Source organism: Crinia signifera, chromosome 19 (assembly GCF_055691185.1).
Source record: "Crinia signifera chromosome 19, ASM5569118v1, whole genome shotgun sequence".
NCBI lineage: Eukaryota > Metazoa > Chordata > Amphibia > Anura > Myobatrachidae > Crinia > Crinia signifera.
The window spans coordinates 90,534,311-90,553,559 of record NC_139226.1 but is presented as its reverse complement, the minus strand read 5'-3'; the positions used below and the strand labels follow the sequence as shown (position 1 = coordinate 90,553,559).

Here is a 19,249-nt window from a genome sequence, read left to right as displayed (position 1 = left end):
CGAAAAGGGGGTGGGCACTGACTTCATGTGACGTCAGCTGCCTGCCTAGAGTAGCCATTGGACCACCTGCGTTCCCAGGGGAACGCCAAGCATTGTCATGGGGACACCCAGGGCGTTCCCCTGCTCCAGCACCGTGTCTGTCCCCGCCCACCCCCGCTGGAGCAAACGGCTTGGCAATGATGTAACTCGCCAAAGCCGTTCGCTCAAGGGGTTTGCACATGTGCAGAAATGGGCATGGGCAAACCCCCCGAACGAACAGCTCTGAAACGTCCCGTTAGTTTCCCTTATGAGCTGTGATGAATAGACTTGCACTACAGTCAGTATGGTCAAGCGCTAATGTTTTTAATATGTGGACATCACAGTGATCAATAATAAATCCCTCCCTAGTGAGGGCATTTCTTGCAAAGTTCTCATCATGTTTGAGAATATGGAACCTCTCCTGCCCAACCATGTAATATGTTCCATTTAACGCTCCAAGTAATATCAAATGTCCTCCAGGTTTCAGTAACTTTGCGATTTTCCTCAGATTGTTGATGTACTCATCTTCGTCTTTGCTGATGGTCTCCAACAGCCAGCCAATGAGGACAATGTCACCTTGTGGCACCACCCCCGGGTCCGTGAGATTTGGTTGGTCAGTGTTACATTTCACAATTTTCTTTATTGCTGTCTTCAGCCTCATTTGTTTCTCCTCACTTTGGTCACTGCAAAATACAAACACAATAATTGTCCTATACCTTTATAGTTGTGCAGACAAAATGGCCTCTTAGATGGCTGATGGATGCGACTTCTCAGAGGGAAGAAGTTGAATAGTCTATGGAGGCCTATACACTGCGACTTAGATGTCAGTTTGAACACACCCAACCCAAATCTAACTCTTTCTGCACATTTTGCATCTGTCCCATCTGCAGTACAGCAAGGTTTAATGATTAAACCATGCTGTATGCATGTATGATTAAACTTTAATCCATCTGAATAAATTGCAGACTTGCTAACAGCCCTGAATAAGGCCATTTGACTCTGTATGAACACATCAGTGCAATTTAAACAAACATACAAAAGTAATTCAATCTGATATCAATGTAGTGTGTGACCCATTGTCCATAAACTCAGTGGATCCCAAACTTTTTCAGTCAAAGGCACCCTTTGGGTCTCCATAACTTTTTCAAGGCACCCTGGTCACCTGAGGGCCCAATTCAGACCTGCAGCAGGTAAACTCTGCCCCTGTGCATGGGTGCAAATGCGTTTGCAGCCGTGTGCACAGGGGGCAAATTACTAACCGTCTGATGATTTTCCCCCTGTTTGCAAGCACTGAGTACGTCTAGACTTACACAGTGCTGTGAAGGAAATGGGGAGGAGGCCGCAGACCTGGGGAATGCCTGTGGGAAGTGCATCTAGCGTACAGGGGACAGCGAGCGGGGAGGAGCTACATAGTGGACGGGGGAAGCAATGAAGTTACTGCCTCCTTTAACACTGGTGCCCAGCAGCAAATGACATCCACCCCTGGCTCCCAGCACGGAAGCTCCATTCCCAGCAATCAGCAGCTTCTTCTGCCCTCTACTTGGCTCCCAGCATTGACAGCTCTGACCCCTTTCTACCCGGCATCCGGTGGTGGCAGCCACCATCCCTACCTCCCCTGGCTTCTTGAAGCTCTGTATTTCCCCCACGGATCCTGGAATCTCCTTCCCTGACCCGGCAGCTTCGTTCCACAATTCACCAGGCACATTCCTTGCTCAACCTGACAGCTTCGTCCCCGCTGCACCTGGCAGCTCCGTGCGTCCTCTGATACATCCGGCAGTTGCATCCCCGTACTGCTTCCCCTTGTCCCAGCACTCGCGGTACATAAAAAAAATCTAAATGACAGGGAGACACGTGCAGGGCCGTCTTAACAATCTACTGGGCCCCTGGGCAAAATAATTTTTAGGGCCCCCCTCCACCCACCTATGTGCAGCAGCAGAGGAGGGCTGGGAGTTGTGTGGCGGGGATCCGGGCAGCAGCTGTCAGCGGCATCTGTCTAGGTGACTCATCGGTGGCGGCGGTGATCCAGGCAGCGGGGGGGGGGGGCTGGGAGCTTGATGTAGCGGTGTGTGGTGGGGATCCAGGCAGCAGCTGTCAGCGTTGTCCGTCCAGGCAGCTCGCTCAGAACTTGATGTAGCGCTATTTGCTGCCGGGCAGGAAGCGCTGCAGATTTTGAAAAGACTGGCCGGACACTGATTGGCTGAGCGTCCGGCCAATCAACGTCCGGCCAGAATTTTCAGAATCAGCAGCGCTTCCCGCCCGGCGGCAAATAGCGCTACAGCAAGGTCTGAGTCACCACTGTATGTATGGACAACGCTGACAGCTGCTGCCCGGAGCATCCCCGACATATGCCGCCCAGATTGCTACATCAAGATCCCAGCCCCCCACTGCCTGGATCACCGCCGCCACCGCTGAGTCGCCGCTGACAGCCGCTGACCCCAGAGCAGTGCCGTCTTCCCCAGTGGGCTGCGCCCCTACAATCCTTGGGCCCCTGGGCAACTGCCCATTCAGCCCAATGGGAAAGACGGCCCTGGACACGTGCCTTGGTGCCCCCCTAAATCCACCACTGACCAGGACACTTAATTGCTTTGTCCTCTGTGGTGCGCACTCCTGCACATGCCAGCGGCTGACTCCGAACCTCAGAGTCCATGTGCTCACTGGCCGCGGCGCCCCTGTCACAGCACTGCGGCAACCCAGGGAGCCATGGCGCGCAGTTTGGGAACCCCTCCCATACACTACTTCAAACACTTATATCTTTGGTGAATAAAGCATTGGCTGGGTTCAATGTCTACTGAGACTGATACTTAACCTGTTTCCTTCTAACGCTGTAACATACGATGAAGTGTGATTCCAATCACATGCTCCTGTACGTGTGTTCACCCATCTGGTCAGTTCCATAATGCATTGCTCACTGAATCTCAGTATATAGATGTCAAAGTCACAGGCTGAAAAGAGTTGGTGAACTAAGGGACCAATAGTGACGTCGATTAAAATCTTTCCTTTAACCTTACCTGCAGAGAAAGATTGTGATGATTAAAAATATGCAATATATGATAATTCCTATTCTAAATCTTGTTCTGCATTGTGATGTTATAGCAGGGTTGCCTACCTGTCGGCAGCCAATTCAGTGAGGCGGGGGGGGGGGGGACACGCTGATGGGGTGGAAATGCGTCGGGTGCCTGGCGGGTAATCCAGAGCGGGGGCATGGCCAGCAAGATCTTGTCCCCATGGCCACACCCCCTGCTGTGCAATTACAGTATTTCAGGCATTGCATAGCGGGGGGGGGGGGTACAAAGATGCAATTTGCGTAATTTGCTCATACGGACCCCCTTGCCGAGATGGGGGGGGGGGGTGACTGGCCACATTCCGGGAGGCTTGCCCCCCCCCCCCCCCATCTCCTGATTTCCAGGACCCTCCGGGCCATTCTGGGAGAGTAGGCAACCCTGTATAATAGAAACACAGTTGGATTACAGCAGTCCTCCTATTCTAAAATACAATATGAGGAATGTGGATTCATTCATAAAGCCGTCTTTATCTACTTCTACCCACGTGCTTATTGAATAGAAACAACTTTGAATTCAGAATCATAACATTTTGTACAGTATTTATGCATAAACTAGTTAAAATGACGGCTTCTGCAATATACAGTACTTTCACTTTGAGCAGTGACAGTTTTTAACCCACAAACTCAATCCTCTAATTGCTGCATGTCACCTACACGACACCCCGCCCCCTGCATGCTGATTTCCCTGCATGGAATACCCATGAAATGCTGTGAGTTCCCATAGGTGCAACCAAGGCCCACGGCACCACACCCCACTCCCACAGTGCCATGTGCAAATGTTGATGGGCATGTGCAGTCGCTAAACAGCAATGAGGCTAAAATCAGGGACAATGTGTCTGCAAAAATATCTTTCAAATTCTTTATGAGATCTGTATAATTTGGTCCGTCAAGTGGCCTCTAGTGGTCACTGGTGGTACTTCACCTCATAGAGGTGAGGAGTAGTGTGTGTGTATATATATACATATATATATATGTATATATATATATATATATATATATGTATGTATATGTATGTATATATATATATATATATATATATATATATATATATACAGATTCTATGAAGCCATATGAAGTATTAACCCTTTGAGTTCCAACATTGCTGTGAGAGATCCTCAAAATATCCTTTAAAATGCCAGCGTCGCTCACAGCAACTGTTCATTTTAGGGTGGGTGCAATATTAACTAACTATTTTGAGGATCGCTCACAGCAACATAGGCACTCAAAGGGTTAACCCTTTGAATGCCAAGTGAATTTGTCAAAATAGGGCCCTAATTCAGGTTGGCACCTGAGACTCCCCTTGCCACATGTCTGAAAGAACCCCCCCCCCCCCCCCCCCCCGCCACAGATTCCCCTCGGTACCATGTGTTCACTAACCATTCAATGAATATTCTCCCCTTTGGAAATTAAAGTCAGTCTAAACTGACTTTTATATTCATTGGAGTCTGCCTAAGACATGTCATATGATATTACCCAGCATGCGATGCAGTGTAAACTGGGTTGATACAACCAGGGACCTGTACACAGCATCGACCCAGCCGGAGCTGGGAAATGATCTCATCTCCAAATGCTGGCTCAGGACTCACCTCCATGCTGGGTAGAGACGCCAGTGTAAAAGAGGTCACAAATACCCCTTTTCCACAAGCAAATTCTACCCGGGTTTTTGCTCGTGGTCGCGCACCGACCCAGGTTTTTTGTCAGTGTGAACGGGTCCTTCTCACAAAACACAGGTAGAGAGACAGGGTAAAACACGGCAATAGCACGTGTCTGTGCGCAGTGTAAACACACATTACCCGGGTTTTGTATCCGGGTAACGCTCTGAGGCCGTTTATTGGTTCTTCAGGGGCACCTGAAGATGATGTCATCTGCTGGAGACGCACTGGGAGACGTTGATCACGAGCAGGCTTCACAGCAGCAGCTCTGCAATGCTGGACACCCCTTCCCTTTGTCCCCCTTGTCCCCTTTGTGACTTCAAACTGGTTTGGACTGGAAAAAAGCTATGTCTTGTGGGCATTCTTGTTTTGCTTTAAAGTTTACCCGGGTTTAGTGTAAATGGCTCCGACATGGGTATAACACGGGTCTATGTGCAGTGTGAACAGTGTTTTTACCCGTGTCTTACACGGGTATGATCCGTGCTCAAAAACCCGTGTTTAACACGGGTTTCAGATGGAAAAGGAGTAAAAGCCAGATTGCCCCTGGGTGCAAAATCTTTTGGATTACATTGGGGCCGGGCATGCAATACTTGCCTCCAATGAACTGCATTTTATTAACACTGATAAATGACCCCTTTACATATAAGCAGGCAGGTTAAAGCCCCATGCTGAGTGATCTGTGCGGAGCAGTGTTTTCCATATGCTTATAGGCAAAACACTGTGATTCAAGCAGGATAGACAGGATAGACAGCGCATCGCCATCGCCATAGCGCAAGAGTGGCCGGACTTTTGTAACTCGGTATCTACTTTTTGTACACTTACGTTCCAGCGATCTACAGACATCTCTTCCTGGGCCAATTATTGCCCTCCCAATGCAAAATGTCCTTTAAACATTATGCCACACGGTATGAGCCAAAATTCACATTATGCCACACGTACAAAACAAATTTATGTTATGACAGACTGTATGGGCCATAATTCACATTAGTACATACGGTACAGACCAAAATTTGCATTACGACATGCGGTACTGGCTAACATTCACATTATGACACACGGTACAGGCCAAAATTCACATTATGGGCCAGATGTACTAAGCTTGAAAAGTGATAAAATGGAGAGTGATAAACAACCAGCCAATCAGCTACTACCTGACATTTTTCAAACACAGCCTGTGAGATCACAGGTACAGTAGGAGATGATTGGCTGGCTGGTTATCACTCTCCATTTTATCACTTTTCAAGCTTAGTACATCTGGCCCTATGACACACGGTGCTGGCTAAAATTCACATTATGACTCATGGACTCAGAGCAACAATGTCCACTAACCTAACACAAAGGGTCACCTATGCTGTGCCCATACATCCTGCTGCCTTCTGGTGACAAAAAACAAACTGCCACATAAACCCCATTCTCTGGTACAGTGCCCCTTAGGACTGCTGCCCCCCAATTTCCCATTGAGAAATAACAGAACACAGACAATATGGGGGCCATAAAACTCCGTCCCATTAAACTGGAATGAACCCCTTTCTCCACTCTCTCCACAGCAGCCACATGTAAAAAACAAAACCAAGCATTTTACACTTACAGTTTAGTTTTTGACCGCCGCTGTATTCTGCCTGCCACCGCTGTATGCTGCCCAGTTCAGCATTCCCACCTCTGCCATTCAGGTTCCCATCAGACTGCCCAAGCTTCTCAGGCCTTGCAGTGCGCAGGTGCACGGTGACGTCACCCAATGCATTACTGGGACCACTAAAGCCAGAAGAGGCTTGAGCTGGTGAATACCTATGGCAGTGGTTCCCAAACTGTGTGCCGTGGCTCCCAGGGGTGCCCCGGGACACTTGCAGGGGTGCCACGGGTTGGTGGACCAGGACCAACTCAAATTATTTATGGTCAATTATTTATGGACAAAACCACTGCTGGTGGCTGCCAATCATAAAATGTGTACAATTAGAAGCAAATCCTGCCCTTTACCACATAACTGAACCTAAGAAGCACATTTAAACACAATCTACTTAATTTCATATTTATTTTTTTGGGCCTAGGGGTGCCGTGGATACCCTGTGGATACTCTAGGGTGCCGTGATTTGAAAAAGATTGGGAACCCCTGACCTATGGAAATGATCACGATCTACCGGTGGAAGATCCGCGATCGACCGGTAGATCGCATTTGACCTAATGTCCACCTCTGCTATAAGGTGTACACATGAGCCACTCCGTGCTTAATTTCTAAGTGATTGTCCCGTGTGTAATCCTTAAGTCTTTATAGGCATTGCATCACTTTCAGGAATAAGGTTTTTTTATTTATTTATATGAATGTAACAAATGTTAAGGCTGTACCTTCCCTTTATCAAATGCATATAATATAGAAATATTATAACCTTGGCAGCAAGAGAAAGTATAGTGAAGTATACATACCCATACTAAAAATATAGTGAAGTTTCTCCATAGGAAATTTCAAGGCGCTGTCTTCAAACTTCATTTCTGGTTTACTAGAAAAATACGTATCTACAAACGTTTTTGAATTCAAGCCATCTCTATGGTAAATCTTATTGGGGCTGCAGTCCATCCTGTACTATTGTATCACCGACGGATTACTCTCACGTTCTCAGTCTCTGTTCTACTTGACTGGTCCAGGCATTCTATTTATATTCACTAGGATTTAAAAGTTCCCATTATCACATGATGGTAAATCTTTTTTTCATGATCTGTTCATGGGAATGCATGAAATATTAATATTACATGCAATACATTAATTACTATGGAAATGTAGGCTACTGTACATGTTTATGTAAAAAAACAAGCACCGTCTCACATGTGCTATGGATAGTGTCCAAATAGAGTATATATATAAATATATATATATATATATATATATATTAATGCTGATCTAGAATTGGAGACGGGACATAGAGATTTTATCTGCACGCTGATTGAGTTCATCCTTACCCATAATTATTTTAAATTCCAGGAGGGTTTTATGTACAAATGTGTGGGACAGCAATGGGGACAGTTTTCGCACCAAGCTTCGCCAACTTACATATGGGGAGCTGGGAGAAGAAAGTTATATACGAAAACAACCCATTTTTAGAACAGATTAAACTTTTTAAGAGATATATCGACGACATTTTAATAATTTGGGATGGCACGGAGGAAGATTTTAAACTTTTTATGGAAAATTTGGGAAAAAATGATTATAATCTTAGTTTCACTTACAAAATTAGTAGTAAGGAAGTGGAATACCTGGACCACATCCTATCTAGTAAAGAAGGACAGGTTACCACAAAAAATTTTGTGAAAACGGTGGATTCGAACTCGTATGTCCATTTCCGGCGTAATCATAAAAACACTTGGAAAACAAATACACCACTTTCTCAATTTTCAAGGATAAAAAGAAACTGTACTCATACAACAGACTGTGAAGAACAAATGATGATTTATAAAAATAGGTTCCTAGAAAGAGAATATCCTGAAGTAATACTTGAAGAAGCCATGAAGAAGACCAGAGAAAGGGATAGGAATGAACTCCTGCAATACAAAGAGAGAAATAATAGAGGGGAACGCATTAATTTTATAACAACTTTTAATGAACAAGAACAAAACATTAGAAAAATCCTGAACAGACACTGGAGTATATGACATACAGACCCTATTTTGAATAAAATCCTTCCAGAAAGACCAGATTTAGTGTTCAAGAAAGCAAGAAATCTTAAAGATACCCTGGCGCCCAGCATGCTACCACAAAAAAAGCCTCCCTCAAGGAACCCATGGGATCAGCAGAAAGGTTTTTACAAATGCACAAAGTGCAACATTTGCAGATTTGCACAATCCGACTACAGGAATTTTAATAATTTTAACGGAACTAAAAATTATAAGTTAAAGAGCCTGATAAACTGCAATACCACCTGGGTGATCTACATGCTTGAGTGCCCTTGTGGACTCAAGTATGTGTGTAAGACGAAAAGACAATTGAAATTGAGAGTGCAGGAGCATATGAGGGGGATCAAAAATAAAGTGGAAAGCCATACTATACCCAGACATTTCAAACAACTACATGAGAGCAATGTAGAGGGCCTAAAATTCAAATTCATTGAACATGTGACACTGGGGCCCTGAGGAGGAGACAGGGAGAACCTCCTGTCAAGACGAGAAATGTATTGGATCCACGAATTAGGGACACTAACACCGAACGGCCTTAATGACAATTATGAACTGGCCCCTTTTTTATGATTTTTCATGATGATTTTTTATGATGATCTTTTAGCCTCTTCTATTTATTAATATGTAAACACCTATACCTCTCTTGCTTATATGCCTTTTATCTTCATCAGTAGAAATGAATAGCCTAATTGTTTTTAGTTTTTTAGCTTATGATATTTCCGTGTGGTTGTTGACATCTCCGCGGAGGCCGGGGGTGGGGAAGCACACATATGGTTAGGCACTGTGACCATATAGACTATGTGTGTGCTATACCCACATCTTTTGACCTCCCTTGAGCAATTAATGTTGCTTTTTTTAGGTTTTCCACCTATTAAACTTGGCTGAGTCATACAGCCTATTAACTAAATGAGACATTTAGGATATATGCACGTCACCTAACAATAATAATGAAGTGTGCAGTTATGCATGTGGAAATAATATGAACTTAACCACTCTTGTCTTGACAGAGTAAAAAAACTAGAGGTGCCCATGAGAACATACTAAGTAAAAACAGCCGTTTTTTACCTCTGAAATAGCCATGGAGATCGGTGAGAGAGATCTACATGGTAATGAAACAACAAGTTGCCTATATGCAGAGTAACAGTAGGAGGTCCGGGGTGCGAATAGAGAGCGCAGCCGTTTGGACTAGTCTCCATGGTGATCAATAGCAGAAATCACCATGGTAGCAGAATGAAACAGAATGACACGGGACCGCAACAGGAAGTCTGTTGCGTTCCACGAGCGCTCACGGCCGGAAGCTGTGTGCGCTCCAGGGCACGGAAGTGACGCACCTTATATGACGGAGGTGCCTGAAGGAGCGAATACAGACGATCGGTTGTAAAAATAAAAAACTACAAGGACTCCTGATGTTCTAGCGACCTATGTAGGCTGGGTTCTCCTTTTTCTCTTTAACATAACCTGTAAATACACTATGTGCTCCGTGATAAGGAAGTCATGAGAGACATAGAAACCGGAAGTAGGGGATAATGCGTTCCACAGAGTGGAAACGGAAGTCAGGGCACAGTTCAGTGCGGGAAACTTATGCTAATTAGGAATGAGATACCACTAGTATAAAAGGAGGGCAGGGAGCCCCCACCAGACACTCTCCTGAAGAAGTCCAGAGGGATAAAACGCGTTGAGAGGGACCATTTGCTATTATTAGTGTGATGGATGGATGACAACCGTGTGTGCATCACCACCAGATAAGCTCACTTTGCTTTTATATATTGTACGGATTTTAATTTGTGTCATTTGCGGTGTGAATAAATTGTGTTTAACATATTGCACTAGTCCGTCTTCCCTGTACTCTCTCCCTACATGTATGTGCCGTAATTTACATTAAGGAGTGGATTAAGAAGGGAGGCTTTGGAATTCCTTGAAAGCTGTCGAGTAGTCGCTGGGATTTTCTTGAACATACCTTATATACAGAGACATATCACCCGTGCAAGTGAGGACTGGCGTCGCTGAACGGAGCTGCCATCCCGGCCACAGCCCCCTCTGATGACGTCAGCGCGCTTACACGCCCGAGCATCCTAGGTGCAGAAAGTTTTACCATCACCATGGAAACAGCATAGAACTGCAGGGACCAGAATGCATACAATAATACCATAACTACATAACATATGAGAAAGAGCATTATATATACCATTTATCTAAAGCAGGCATATGATATGCTTTCATTCAATCCTTTGGGTGATACTACATCTAATTTAAAGCTCCATCTTGCCTCACATTTTAGTCATCGTAAAGCTCTATTACCCCCTCTGTCGTGTCAATAATTCTGTATCTTAAAGAGTTTAAAGGATGTTTATTTTGTGCAAAATGTCTAGCAACTGGCTGCTCACTTGTGCCAGCAGCCAGTGTTTTTGGGATGGCAGAACAGTGGGCAGTCATGCGCTCCTTGAATTTACATTCTGTTTTGCCAACATACGATAACCCACAGGGGCATAGAATTTGATACACAACTAAATTAGTGTTACAATTAACACTATGGGTGGGATTCTCTAATAACCCCCGCAGCACATCGCCGGCATTCGCAGAGTTAATAATCGCATATGCAGTAACATATGCGATTATCAACTCAACAGGGAAGACCGGCGATGTGCTGCGGGTCCCCCCTCCCTCCCTGAACCCTCACATGGCTGTGTGAGGGCTCCGTTTCCTCCTCCCTGCACTCGGAAGCTGTGCAGGGAGGAGATCACTGGTCCGGACAGCACAGTAGGAGGCTACCCGGACACAGGTAAGGGGGGTGCGTCGCGAATCGGCGGGGGGGGCACACGGGGCGGCGGGGGACGCGAAGGGAAGCCCATAGACTTCCATGGGGTTACGCCATCTAGAACTGGCATAAGCCCTCGCAGCGAAGCCCCGGCGGTGGGGCTTTGCTGCATATCAAAATGCGGTAAAAATCCTGAAAACTGGGTTTTTACGGCATTTTTAGTTTAGTGAATCACAGAAGTGACAGCATAGCTTGCCCGGGTTCTTGTCACTCAGGGCGAAGTTCCCTGCATGCATGTATAATGAAAGGTTGATGTCACTCCGGGTCTTAATAACCAAGTGAAGTTTTACTGTTAGCCTACGACTTTTCGGGCCGTAGCCCATCTTCCGGACATAAACGCTGATATGTGTAGGCTAACAGTAAAACCTCACTGGTGTTACTTTATTTCTCTCTCATTAGATATGCTGCTTTCTGTATGGCAGTTGATTGTATTTATTTCCTATGTCACATTGTTATCATGCTTGACACATCTCTTGTATATTGTGTATTATACAGGTGCGGTTGGGTCCCCGTATGCCCTTATGCAGGCATCATGAGCTGGCACTGGGATCTCAGTCCCCGCGACTCCGTTCTCTTCTCCTCCGCTCCCTCATGGCAGGCAGCTGCTGGAGCGCACTTTCACTGACAGAGACGATTCACACAGTGTCCTTGGTTCCCATGGTGATTTTCCTCATTTTCACGCCCCCTGGTGACCCCCGATCTCCCCGACATGTGGCACAGATGACGTCATCCATTGCCCGCCTGGTGCCGTGCTGGTGATGGCTGCACTAGGTGCTCCTGCCCCCACACTCCCCTATATATATATGTAAGTACCTTTTTGATTATTTGTCATGTCTTGATAAAGGGCCATACTGTATGCCTGAAACGTAGATGCACTAGACTTGTGTCTTGTCTACATTTACTCTCTTCACTGCCGCCGTGCAGCATCTCCAGAGTGCCTTCTGCTGTTTTCTGCTATTCATTTCCCTGCTGGGCTAGAAAGGAGTTGTTGTTTCCATGTGTCAGAGTGCCGGGACCTCCCTTGTTGTGTATATATAGGGTAATCCCGGCACTCGAGCACACACCTGTGTTGACCAATATAGTGGATGGCTTAGGTGCCTTCTGTAAACCCAAAGTTCACATGTAGTAGAACAAACAGCAGCGGCACTCAGAAGGCTTCATAATAGTAGAAAGCGGTATCATTATTCCTCCAACATGTTTCGGGAGATTTCTCCTGTCATCAGGGACCCCAGCAAGCCCCACCTCCACCAATCAGGCCTGTTGGAGGAATAAAGATACCGCTTTCTACTATTATGAAGCCTTCTGAGTGCCGCTGCTGTTTGTTCTAATATATATATATATATATATTGAGACGCAAGTGCGTCTCATGCACAATAAAGGAGGCATTTGCCAGTGCTCCATGTTACATACTGGCATCCTCCTGACCTTTTAATTCCCCCACTATCCACGTAGGTGTGGAGATATTATAAAGTGTAGCGAGCGCAGCTTGCAACAGAGCCCGAAACGTGGCAAGCGTACCGAGCTCCGCGAGGGGACGCGGATTACTTTACATGTATTCAGCGTCCCCTCGCCATGCTTTGGGCTCGGTGGCTTGCTGCGCTCACCACACTTTATAAAATCAACTCCACGCCGACGTGAATAGTGGGGGTATGAAAAGGTCGGGAGGATGCGTAGCGCGTCTGCTCGCCATGCTTCAGGCTGGCGTGGATAGTGGGGGTGTTTTAGGAACATATTCACACCTGTCATGTCAGCCAGGTTAAAATGGTCAATGGTTCCCACACAATGTAATAAGCGCTGGCAGACTACGCTAACTGCGTAACGCTGAGTGACTACGCTAACTACGTAAGCTCCGGCTGGCCGTGAAGGGGCAGGAACACAACGCTGATACTAACAGGGACGCCTGACTGACTATGCTAACTACGTAAGCTCCGGCTAGCTGCGAGCGGACGGGAACACTTCACTACGCTGACTACACTGTCTACGATGCCTATGCTGGCCGCGGGAACACTACGCCTATTCTGACAGGGACGCTACGCTAACTGCGTATATATATATATATATATATATATATGATCAGGATGCTAAAGGAAAGGATCAATATGCAGTAGATGCCAATACTCATCCAGTGGCATGATATTTTTCTAATGAGTATTGCACATTACAGGATTTTTGCTTTATACCGATGGACCATATCCCATCCTTGCAAAGGAGGGGGGGGGGGGGGTGACAGGCATAGGCTACTTATGCATATGGAATGCCAGTGGATATACAAACTGAATACCCTATCTCCCTCTGGTCTCAATGAGGAACTCTTCCTGTCTCCATTTTTTGTAATTCCTGTAATTTTCACTTTAAATATATGTGAGACTGTCTTTGCTATGTATAGTATTGTTAAAGTGGTTTGGTGACCATTCTTCAGTCTATAGTGCGACTTTGGTCCGATTGCAAAGCCCGTGATTTGAATTACCCCTTTTTTTGTACATGTTTATGTAACATACATTACCATAGTATCTACTTTCCATTTTTAATGTAATTAAACTGAACAAATACAGTATATCATTATGTTTTTTTCCAGTTAAAAAACATGTATACATAGATTTTAGTAACACTGCAGCCCTTTATTTCTAAGCATGAGTGGGACTATGGGCCTGTTTCTGGTTGACTTGACAAGCTGCAATGATAGCCAAGCCCACCACCCACCGAATACCTGTCCCCACCGTCGATTCCCCTCGCAACCATGCAAGGGGATTTGTTACATCCCCCAGCATGTCTGCACTGCAGGGAACTGACTTTTATATGTGAGTGCTGGGACGAAGACCGGGTGGCCAGCTGATATCCTGTGATGTCAGCCACCCGCCCCCACACACATCGTCCCACCCGTGTAGCCATGGGAATGCCCAGTATTTTCATTGGGGACACCCAAGAAATGCTTTGCGTTCCCATGGGCGACCCCCAACCCTGCCGACGTCTGCCCTGGCCCACCCACAGCAAACAGCTCAGCGACTATGCAAGTCACCAAAGCCATTCATGAAGGGAACCTGGCCTGCACATGCATATAAAAGACCATGTGTGTGTGCAGTCTCACAACAATCAGGACAGGGTCGAACTCGCAGCAATACGATAAGATTAGAATCACCCCTATGCCTAACTTGGAAAATTTACACCTTAGAAAAATTACACCATTTACCGAAGCTACACAGACATTCGAAGATAATTACTACATATTCTATAAGTATATTATTTTTCATTTATCAAATTAATTTTAAAAGAAAGAAGTTTGAGAACACTAAATGAAGAAATGCAGGTTCTTTTAACCATTTTAAACCTTTGTAAATCTATAATTACCAATAATTACATGAAAGAATTAATGAAAAAAGGAATAGGCAACTAACTAATCAAAAACATTCATATTATATGATAGAAAAACAAAGAAATAAAGGAAAATACCATTTAAAGATCTGATTATCACAACACTTCTAATAATGTTGGGAAAAAGAGAAAAACACTGCCCTTCTTCTAATAAAGAGCTGAGTAATAAAAATACCAACTAGGAAATGTAATGCATCTAGAAAATTATTAAATATACAAAGAAAGATTACTAAAAAATACACTCAGATGATATTGAAATAATAAAAATTCCAAACAATGCAATAAAGAAAAAAAACTATGCAAAATTACATTTATTTGTCCCATAAGAGGTGTCCTCCTCTATTTCAAGGTGGAGCTGAAGGACATCAAATAGGAATTACTTTTTAAAAAAATCAACAGGAAAATAGACAATAAAAAAGAACTAAACATAGACTTAAATAAAATAAAAAGAAAGAAAAAAATCTAGAAAAGATATTCCTTTATAAAAAGGAATAAAAAAAATTGAAAATGAAAAATTAATCAACTTATGTTTGGTAATATTAAAAAGAAGAAAATCATCTCTTTATTAAATGAGTTGTTCATGGGAATGCATGCAATAATAATAGTACATGCAATACATTAATTACTATGGAAATGTAGGCTACATGTTTATGTAACATACATTAACATAGTATCTACTTTCCATTTTTTACGTAATTAAACTGAACAATACAGTATATCATTATAATATTTCCAGTTAAAAAAAACATGTGTACAAATATATTAGTAACACTGTAGCCCTTTATTGCTAAGCATGAGTGGGACTATGCCCAAATTGGAAAATGTACACCTTAGGAAAATCCATGTATAGCAAGGGGAGATCAGGCAAATGGAATAAGCCTAGATGACTAAAGAGAGAAAATACCATAATTTACCAAAGCTACACAGACATTTAAAAATAATTGCTAAATATTCTAAATGTATATTATTTTTCAGTCATCAAACTAATTGTAAAAGAAAGAAGTTTGAGAACACTAAATGAAGAAATGCAGGTTCTTTCAACCATTTTAAACTCTTTCAAATGTATAATTACCAAAAGCAAAACACCAAAGAATTAATGAAAAAATGAATAGGCAACTAATTTATATTAAAAAAACATTCATATTATATGACATAACAACAGAAATAAAGGAAAATACCATTTAAAGGTCTGATTATCACAACACTTGTAATAATGAAAAAAAGTTAAACAGAGAAAAATAAGCACTGCCCTTCTCCTAATGAAGAGATGACTAAAAATACCTACTAGGACATTTGATGCACAGAGAGAAACCTAAAATATACATAGAAAGATTACTACAGACAGATGATATTGTAATAATTACAATTCCAAAAGATGTAATAAAGAAAAATACATTTGTTTTTTCCCCATAAGAGATGAGGTGTCCTCTTCTTTTTCAAGGTGGAGCTGAAATACATCAAATAGAAATTAATGATAGAAAAAATCAACAGGAAAATAGAATAAAAAAGAGCTAAACATAGAGTTAAATGAAATAAAAAAGAAAGAAAAAATCTAGAAAGGATATTGCTTTATAAAAAGAAATAAAACAAAAAAATGTAAAATGTTAAAGTATTCCATTTAAGTTTGGTAATATTAAAAGAAAAATATAGTCTCTTTATTAAAGCTGTAATTAAAATGTAATCAACAATAACAGAGAGGTGCATACACAGAAACATAGCTTCATAAGAAAAATAAATTCTGTCCTACTTACATTAAAGAAAACATTTAGTAAATTAGTATTGCATGATGTTGAATTATAAAAGAATCGATGAAAGAAAAAAAATATGTGGACTATATCATAAGGAAAGTCTTCAAATAATTAAAATATAATAAATATATAATATTATTGTAAAAGCAGCTAATGTGTGGGGGTGGGGGGGCTCACTATTAAAAATATTGATATATATATGCAATGGAGATTATTAGGCAGATGAAAACATAGATAACATCTGAAAAATGTAAAATAGTACTTGTGTAATATCTGGGCGCCCGATTTTTTCATTGTATTGCATCGCATCGCATCGCATTGCATCGCATGCATAATAGTGGCATACAATTGATGCAATGCGATTTTTCATTGTAAAGACTCGATTATTAATTGTATATCCAACTACGCATGGAGTTGATTTTATATAGTGTGGCGAGCGCAGCGAGCTACCGAGCCCGAAGCATGGCGAGCGGACGCAGAATACATGTAAAGTAATCCGCGTCCCCTCGCGGTGCTTGATGCGCTCGCCACACTTCGGGCTCGGTGGCTCGCTCCGCTCACCACACTATATAAAATCAACTCCATGCGTAGTTGGATAGTGGGGGTATGAAATCACCCATGGGTGACTATACAATTAATAATCGGGTCTATACAATGAAAAATTGCATCGCATCGCATGCCTTAAGTAGTGGCATGCGATGAAAAAATCGGGCGCCCAGATAATACACAAGTACCTGTAAAACAAATCCTGCAGCAAGGATTAAAAAAAGATTTGATTAGTACTGTATGCCACATAGATACAGGTTGCGCTATCGCAAACTACAGCATGAGTGTACATTTTTGGAGATAACTCATCCAAGCAAACTCACTATATATAGTGTGCTAAATATGCATAAAGATCAACTGAAACCATATACAAGGCCAACTAAAATGCAGGAGTTAACATCATTATTGATAATTTGAGATAATTTGACAGTTTTTGTTAATTATCACCTACAGACTTTTGGAGTAGCAGCTAATTTTGGACTAGTCTGATATCCTGGCATCATTACATAGCAATTGCATTTTTTATTTGGCAAGGTTAAAATGTGGATGTTTTTAAAAGTTTCCAAATTGTAATGAATTTAAAATTTCTTCCCCTTAAAATATATGTGAAAAGCAAAGGGTTTTGCTAGATGCAAAACCAGGGTTGCCGACCCTCCCGGAATTCCTGGGAGTCTCCCGAAAATCGGGTCCCCCTCCCGGCCCCCCGGAAGGGTGGGCAACCCTCCCGGAATCTGGGGGACCCCCTGAGCCCCCCGAATTGCAGCATGTAAATGCCGCAATCCGTGGGTCTCAGAGGAGGGGGCGGAGCTAAAATGGCACAGTCTCCTCTCCGGGCTTCTCCCGGAGAGGAGCATTTAAAAGTCGGCAACCCTGTGCAAAACTTATATTGGTGCCACACTTGAAATTGTATAAAAATGTAATTGTGCATTGAATTCATTTAAAATGTATTTTATTTCAAAAGTATGTAAATATAATGGTAGGAAATATTCCCATGGGTGTAATAAATATCTGAGTCCACCGGAAGTGTGGGAAGCCGGCAGAACTCGGATGTTTATTTAAAGCGGCAATCATTTACAAGGCAAAATCATACCTTGTAAATGACTGACACTTTAAAAAAAAAAAAACTAAAAACTACATCTCGCCAAACATATAACATTGTCCTAATTGTGATGGTGAACTTTATTTAAAAAAAGATAAGTTTTAAATATATCTTTAAATAGTGAGGAGAACACATTTCAAGGAGCATAAAGAGGAATATACAGTTTACATAAAACTTTCCTTTTCGACGATGATTCTTTTTTCAATAGTTTCACATCTTTCCAGGAGAGTTACTCAAGATGATGGTACCTCAGTTAAGTTATAAACAAATACAAATTGTATTAATGTTTTTTCCCCAATTTATAGGGGGAAGGCACAGTTGTGGAAACAGATGATGGGTGTACCTAGCGGTAAGTTATGATGTCTTCAAGCTCATTTATTAGTTATTTATTAACAGTTTCTTATATAGCGCACACATATTCCGCAGCGCTTTACAGAGAATATTTGAACATTCACATCAGTCCCTGCTCCAGTGGATCTTACAATCTATATTCCCTACCACATGCTATCACACAGATATTATATGGTTAATTTTTTGTTGGGAGCAGATTAACCTACCAGTATATTTTTGGATTGTGGGAGGAAACCGGAGTACCCGGAGGAAACCCACGCAAGTACGGGGAGAATATACAAACTCCACACAGTTAGAGTTGGAATTGAACCCATGACCTCAGTGCTGTGAGGCAGTAATGCTAACCATTACACCATCCGTACTGCCCTCATAAAGGTTTCTTTCATCAACTGATGGTTTATTCTACTACGGTATATGGTCTATTATCCCAATGAAGTGCTCGCAGTATGGAAAAATAAAAAATACCCAAAGTGTATATCTGTTTCGTGACGTGATAAACTTATAACAATAATGTGAAAAAAATTTATTGGTGGGAGAGGCTATTAACTTTCACAGCGTACCTCACTCACCATCCTAAGTGTAACAGAAGATATACTGTATCAAGGAATCTTTATTAAAAGTAATGAAAAATTCTAATGGTAGCATACCCCAATTCACACAAAATGAAGAAATATATTTATATAGCATAAATTTAATAATTACGATCAGAATATAAATATTTGTTAAAAATTACATTCACATATAACACATGTGGCACATTTATGGTCCTTCAACATTAAGATGAAGCCAGTTTCTTACCCTGGATGGCACTTGGAGCCTGCGGAGATGGAATGAGACAGCGGTGCAGTCCAGATGTGTCGTCTGCCAGGCTCCAAGTGACATGCACTGAGTAAGGTCCCACAAGTGTGAATGCAGTCAGTCACTTGCTAC

The 19,249-nt window shown here is 42.7% G+C and overlaps 1 protein-coding gene across 1 annotated transcript; it reads right to left on the bottom strand.

The window, feature by feature from the left end:
* Positions 1-274: 274 nt before the first annotated feature.
* On the bottom strand, positions 275-7,300 carry LOC146041584 (nicotinamide N-methyltransferase-like). Its single transcript, XM_083161532.1, has 3 exons — positions 7,150-7,300; positions 2,825-3,026; positions 275-701 (listed from the first exon to the last, which is right to left on the bottom strand). Exons 1-3 carry the CDS (start codon positions 7,298-7,300, stop codon positions 275-277), a joined length of 780 nt encoding a protein of 259 aa, XP_083017658.1.
* Positions 7,301-19,249: the final 11,949 nt, after the last annotated feature.

What these genes read in the sequence shown, in the direction of transcription:
- LOC146041584 (XM_083161532.1), bottom strand. Translation starts at nt 7,300, where the DNA reads ATGGACTGCAGCCCCAATAAGATTTACCATAGAGATGGCTTGAATTCA. An exon ending in TCACTATATTTTTAGTATGG is followed by an intron (nt 3,027 to 7,149) that starts GTATGTATACTT and finishes CTTTCTCTGCAG; the next exon opens with GTAAGGTTAAAGGAAAGATT. An exon ending in ACAGCGTTAGAAGGAAACAG is followed by an intron (nt 702 to 2,824) that starts GTTAAGTATCAG and finishes TGTATTTTGCAG; the next exon opens with TGACCAAAGTGAGGAGAAAC.